The sequence below is a fragment of the Carcharodon carcharias genome, chromosome 21 (assembly GCF_017639515.1).
Source record: "Carcharodon carcharias isolate sCarCar2 chromosome 21, sCarCar2.pri, whole genome shotgun sequence".
NCBI lineage: Eukaryota > Metazoa > Chordata > Chondrichthyes > Lamniformes > Lamnidae > Carcharodon > Carcharodon carcharias.
Window position 1 is genome coordinate 76,916,692 of NC_054487.1, and position 6,864 is coordinate 76,923,555.

General features: G+C 38.9%; 1 protein-coding gene across 2 annotated transcripts in view; it reads left to right on the forward strand.

Moving 5' to 3' along the window:
• rxylt1 (ribitol xylosyltransferase 1) overlaps positions 1–6,051 on the forward strand; it is a 30,711-nt gene extending 24,660 nt beyond the window's left edge. For both annotated transcript variants that reach the window (XM_041216275.1, XM_041216276.1), the window contains one exon: positions 5,452–6,051. In XM_041216275.1, coding sequence (XP_041072209.1) covers positions 5,452–5,854 — 403 coding nt within the window. In that variant the 3' untranslated portion in view covers positions 5,855–6,051. The remainder of the gene's footprint in view (positions 1–5,451) is intronic.
• The last annotated feature ends 813 nt before the right edge of the window (positions 6,052–6,864 follow it).

A 6,864-nucleotide genomic window follows, 5' to 3' on the forward strand; every position in this document is an offset into this window, starting at 1 on the left:
TAGAGGAGGGTACTGTCTTGGTGTCTGACACAGCTTTATCATTGTTTTCTTGTCCATTCCCGTTAGTTGAGCATCTGTCACTTCCCCCGACTTTTTATTGTTCCATATCCCTGTGAACACCTTGGGCCAATCAAAGTTGGTCTTGCCTAAACCACAGTCACCATCAGGCACTCAGAGAGCAAAACATTTATTATATACATGGGTACAAGGCAAATGTAATGAAAGAAAATATTGGTCCACTTAGTTCCAAAAACTGGAATTTGGGTACAGAGAAATAGCAAATAAACAATTACTCCACATCTATCCTTATTCAGGAAGGGAGGGGACATTTGCACAAATCAGAGTTTCAGCAAAAGCAGAGTAGAAGTTTGTATGCAGTAATGTAGATCAATTAAAAGCTTAAATACTTTGGAAATAGAGAGCATGTGCCCATGCGTCTTAAAGGTGATGGGGACTGAAATGAGTGAAATTATTTTTTTATATATAAGCTTGCTAAATCCAGAAGAGATTTTAGAGGATCAAAAAATGACTGATGTAACCCGATTTTTGAAAAAGAGACAAGAAACCTACCTGAAAACTATAGCTTGGTATATTTAACATCTTTTCATACAGAACATCTTTTAAATGAGCTTGAGAGACATGTTATAGATGGTTTACATGGATGGTGGAGCAGGCTTAATGGGCCAAATGGCCCACACCTACTCCTATGTTCCTAATTGGAAAGATAGGCCTTGTTTAACTAACCTCTCTGGAATGCAGCTGATATTGTGTACGTTTTCTCATTTGATAGCAGGATCGCCCCAAGCTCCACTCCCAAGACTTGAGCACATAACCAAGGCTGAAAATTCAATACAGTACTGAGGGTGCGGCATTGTCAAGATGCTGGTTCTTGATGAAACATCAAGCCAAAATAAACACCATTCAAAGACCTCTCCCAGTATCCTGACCAACAATTATCCCTCAACCAACATCACCAAATACAGATTAACTGGGCATGTATTCATTTGCTCCTTGTGGGACCTTGGTGTGTACAAATTGGCTGCTGGATTTGCCTACATAGCAGTGACTTCAGAAGTACTTGTTTGACTATGAGACACTATGGAACACCCAATAACATGAAAGATGGTTCTTAGATTATCAAAAATATTTTGATTAGGTTTCATACTTCTAATTAATCATGAATGGGGTCACAGAATGGGGTAAAACATACTCTTGCTGAGGTACTGAAAGGAATAAGTTATGATTAGAATGATCAGCATCTTGATGGATGTTCTACAATCTTCTCTCATAACCTATTTTGTATTTTGTTCCTGTTTCTACAGCAAGGAATGATATACTGAGGGTAGAGCCTCGTTTCTTTGGATATGGATGGTAACTAAAGTTATCATAGTGACCAATTCTACTATCTAACTAGAATAAACTGGCATTGCACGTTAGTGTCTTAAAACCCTTGGTCATCAAACTGTGACTCAGTCACCAAGTAGTGTACATTGTATCCCCTTGAAATTTCCTAGCCCTGGGGTTTTGCTGTTGATGAGCTCAATGTGCTAGAGATAATAACAGTGAAAACTTACATCCTTTCAGAAGGTTTTGGTACTGCAAAACCTATGGATTAGATCCGTCAACTCAATGAATCCTGGAAACAATGGGTTTTAAAAACAGTTGTTGGAAGAAACTATCAATTATCAGTTTAGTTTAGATTTGAAAAGATTGTATGTCATCCAACCACCCCACTACTTTGTCCAAATCTCTTGGTAATCTGTTGTTCCTTCTGCCAACTGTCAAGTTTGTAATTGTCTTCAAAGAAATTTTGTCTCAAGTATCTCAGTGCTTCATTGCAGTCCACTACATTAAAGTGCAGTGACTATTACATAGGCAACGTGACAGCAGTTTTACATATCTTTCTGCCTCTGCACAAATGTTACCAGCACCTTGCCCATTAAGTTATATGATCTGGCCATATTCTCCTATACCCACCTCTGGATCTATGACACCATTTTTTCCTAACAGTAATGGCCCCAACAAATTGCCTTGTGATTCCTGAATAATGTGCCAATGGTACATCATTCCTGTCTTAATCTGCCTCATTAAGGATCAGGGATCTTTTATTAGCCTTTCCTGTCCAAATCATTTTTAACATATTTTGGCTCAACAAAGGTCACATGTCTCCAGTCATCTTCCATGGTAATGAGGGTGCAATACTGTTGACCATTGCTGGATGACAGTTGTATATCTGATTTAACTTTTCAAGCATCTCTTATAATGGGCTGGATTTTGGGGTCAGTGGTGAAGCAAAGATGTTCGCCACTGACCTCAAAGAAAGCTGCCCACATAGGTATAGCAATTTCTAAGGCATGGACTTGCCTTTCCCTGATACCAGTTTGTTCTTGGTGCCAAGTCAAGGGGATCTCCAGGCAACCATAAGCAGTGATGCCATTAAGTAGAGTAACAGCCAATCACAGTGAAGTATTCCCACAGACAACTAACCAGAAGTAAAAATCACTGATTCTCTTCACTTTTCATTTTAAGTTTTTACTGATAGTGAAATAAATGATTAGGGCATACACGTGAGATTAAGGTAGAAAATAAAATATAAACTTTAAAGGAAGAATTATTTCTTTAAAAATGTGAAATTTCTTGTAATAGAGAAATTTGACATTCACGAAATATAAGATTGCTGAAAAAAGAGACATGCTATCTAAGCTTTTCATCTTGCACTCATCAGGATAAGTCACAAATTACAAATGGTAAAGGGGAACAATAATTTATGCTGCATGAGAAGAGTGTGCTGATTGGTTGGCAAGTGGACTTTTGATGCTTGGAGGTGAACAGTGACACAACCTTGGGTTTAATATACTCTCGGAGAAATCTGATAGCTTAGCTGTTCTTAACTCCCTATGAATCGTCCTATGTTATTGAAAAGTTGGTAAGATTAGAACAGCTAAGCTGATTATCGATTTTCTCAGAGTGTATTAGACCTAAGGTTGTGCCAGTGTTCATCTCCAAGCATCAAGAGTCCACTTATATTCTCTTCCCATGCAATATAGGTTGTTGCTCCCCCGTTACAGTTTGGTAATTTCTTGCGAGCTACCCTGGTGAGTGCAAGACAAAAAGCTTAGATAGCAGGTCTCTTTTTCAGGAATACTCAAGTTCTGTACTACCAAACAACTAAATAAAAGATTATTCTTTGGGCCAGTGGAGTGTTGCTCAGTAATTATGAACTTGGTATGCTGTTGAGAACAGATTACTCTCAGTCGACAAGGTTTAACTTTTTCAAAAGTTTTTACATTGAGTTTAAGAGTGGAAGTTCTGGCTAATTCAGTAATTTTCAATTGATGAGGGGACTCAATGGTATGGAAACCCTATGGAAAAGTGTCGAATCATTGACACCAATGTCTAGATTTCCACGTTTTAAACTTTACATGCGCAGGGACTCCAGATGTTGCTGTCGATTTCAGAGGACTAATGCTAGTGAATGCTGGCGGGCTCACCATCATTACTACTGAAAATTCTGGACCAATCTCTCTTATTTTTGTAGTTAATATCAAGTTATAAATTACCCTAGATTGTTTCTGTAGAGGTTGAGTGCAGACATGACTCATCTAGCCTGTCATGTTGAGCTAAATTATGAATTGTTGAAAAGGCTGGATTGCAAAACATAACCTTATATCACCCCTAATTTTGGTAACCCATTATCAACTCTTACTGCTCCTTGTAATTGCCAGTAACGATTCCTAATCAGTCTCATATCTTTCCTATCAATTTTGTCTCTGTAGCACATCACAGGACATGCATCTGTTTTCATTCAGTAACATTAATCTCCTCATTCCTCCCTCCCGGCTGTTTCATTGGATTTGTGGTTTCTTTTCTTTTACTACTGTAATGGCATTCCTTACCCAACCACACTCTGAACCCCCTCCCCTTTCCCTTTCCGTCAATACTACTTGCTTTTAGGTTTGTCTAAGTGGACGTGAATGGCTATTTTCTTCACACAATCCTTTTGAGTAAATCTGAATCATCTCCATTTTACTTTGTTTAGCTCCTACACTGCATTCTTTATGTTTGCCTTCTAAGTTTGCTGCTATATCAATTTTTATGCAAAAAAATGCCTGAATGCCAGGCCCATGCTGAATTGAGTTCTAACTAAGCCTTCCTGCTCCTTGTGAATTATCATTGCTACATTATTATGAATGGTGTCATAAAAATAACGTGGTCTCAATTATTCCACCTTTACTAGAAATCTTAACCAAGTTTGCACTTAGTCCTGTTGTACTTAAGGGCTGAAGACATTACATATTAATGTTGTTTGTAAGGAGTTATGCTGCTGTTGCCACAGAATTTTAAGCTGGTCCCTGGCATACGCGGCGTGGGAAAAATCGCACGCCCCCACCCTGCCTTATATCAGAGAAAATTAGCTTTGATCCTCTAACTGGGTGAAAACAGTGTGAAACAGAATTGAAGACTGTTTGCCGCTGAGTGAAGCAAATCGGTAATACTGACAACAGAATTAAAAACTTGAAGATGGCCTCTGTAATTATTGTTATCATTGAAGTCCTATTTAAATCACTGAAAAAGACAAATATTTTTTCTCTTCCTTACCTCCTCGCCCCACAGCGCCAATTGAACCAGAGCAGGGGAGTTCTCCAGTGTGTCCTGGCCAATATATATCCCTCAACCATCACCTAAAACAGATAATCAGGTCATTCATCTCAATCCTGTTTGTTGGATCTTGTTCTGCACAAATTAGCTGCTACAGTTCCTATATTATAACAGTGACTACATCTCAAAAGTATGAAAAGTGTATTGGAACGTCCTAAAGTTGTGATAGATGCTATATAAATGCAAGTCTTTTTTTCCCTGTTCTTTGGAGAGTCAATTGAAATTTTTAAGGCTGAGGTTGATAGATTTTTGTTGACTAAGGGTATCAGGAGGTATGGAGCAAAGGCAGGGAAAGGGCTTGAGATACAGATCAGCCTTAATCTAATGGAATGGCAGAGTAGACTCGAGGGGCTGCATGGTCTACTCCTGTTTCTATTTTTACTGTAGATTCAATCAGTGCAGAGGAACCTCCTTTTTTAAATTGTCCTATTTTCATGTGTAAAGTAACTTTTATTATGATAAATTGACAAAGATCTTCAGAAATAAGTTTGAAGTGTTTTGACTCTTTACCCTCACTTGCAAAGGAAACTAAACTCAACCAAATGTATTTTTGTTGTATATATCTTAAACTGAGAACAAGGATTACTAACTAGTTACAATTTTTATTTTAACACTAGTGTTGTGCCTTGAGCAAAGGTTATTTGATGCAGGAATGTTTGTATTGAGTACATGTGCTGCTGGTTTTATTTAGGCAAGTAGTTGATAGCAGTTTTTGACACAAATATACAAAGAATTGAACAAAAGCACAAGCTTTGGGTGAATGTTGATCTCTTTTTTTTATTCCTTGTGTAGGTGGTTACCTCAGGAAACAAGTGAAAGTTTAAAGAAGTATCGAGATGCTTTGTTGCAAAGTGACCTCACCCTGTGCCCAGTGGGAATAAATACTGAATGCTACAGAATTTACGAAGCTTGCTCTTATGGTTCTGTTCCAGTAGTTGAAGATATCATGACCCCGGGACAATGTGGCAACTCGTCAGTGTTCCAGAACGCCCCTTTGCGTCTCCTGAAGTTAATGGGAGCACCGTTTATATTCGTCAAGGACTGGAAAGAGTTGCCTGCTATTTTAGAAAAAGAGAAGGCGATGAGCCTGCAAGAAAAGAATCAGAGGCGGAGAATTGTCATCGAGTGGTTTAAGCAATTCAGAACTCAACTGAGACAAAAGTTCATTGATATCCTTGAAAGCAGGTTTTTTTAACCACTTGGATCCCCTTCCCAAGACAATTCATAGCATCTGTTTACTATTGTAAACTACATGTGCTTTCGTTGAGTATGCCAATGCATTTTGGTGTAAATATATTATGTAAAGGAACTGTCCTTAAATTGTGAGAAAAGTACTGTTCTCTGTGAAGAACATTTGACATTATTTTCCACTTTAAAAGAGAGAATTTGAAACGCTGAGCTCCAGTCCTGAAATCTGTATCTGTACAAAGGCTTTTTTTTATTTTAAAAAAGGTTCGCCCTACAGTTTGGGCTCCTCAGCCCCAGTTCAGGAAGCAGAAACTAACCTTGCAAAACTATTTAAACCAGGGTACTATGCGCCATTTAAAATTGTCAGCAGAATTAGCATGCAGTAGAGGCTTGAAAAGGCATTTGAAAGTGGTATTTAAAGAGGCGCTTACCTGCAAGCCCTCAGTTCCTTGTATCTTTGAGAGAGAGCTGGTTGGACTTCTTGAGGAGCCTCTGCGCTGGAATTTGATTTATTTCACAATGATTCTGCTTCTTCAATCTTTAAAAAGCCCAACTCAAAATGCAAGTCACCCCGGGCACTCGTAAGGGGTTGGAGAAACAATAGTAACTGTAAGGTGAAGGAATTCAAAAAGGGCTTCTCTGGAAATCACCTTTCAGGGGTGCTGCTGGAAGACATCCTTACAGAAAGAACAGATTATCTGGCCCTTATCATATTGCTGTTTGTAGGAGCTTGCTGTGCACAAATTGGCTGCCTACATTACAACAGCAACTACACTTCACAAAGCACTTTATAGCCAATGAAGTACTGTTGGATGTCCAGAGGTTGTGAAAGATGCTACAGAAATGCAAGTCTATCTGCCTTTCTTACTCAGCCCACTGGGCCTATAAGCCAGCAGTTATTTGAGTGGCAGTGCACTGGAGACTGCCATTCTCAAGAGGTTGTCCCAGACCTGCAGCCCACTCTCCCAGATGGCCATGCATTTCCTATGGCAGTCAAAGTGACTGCAACACTTAATC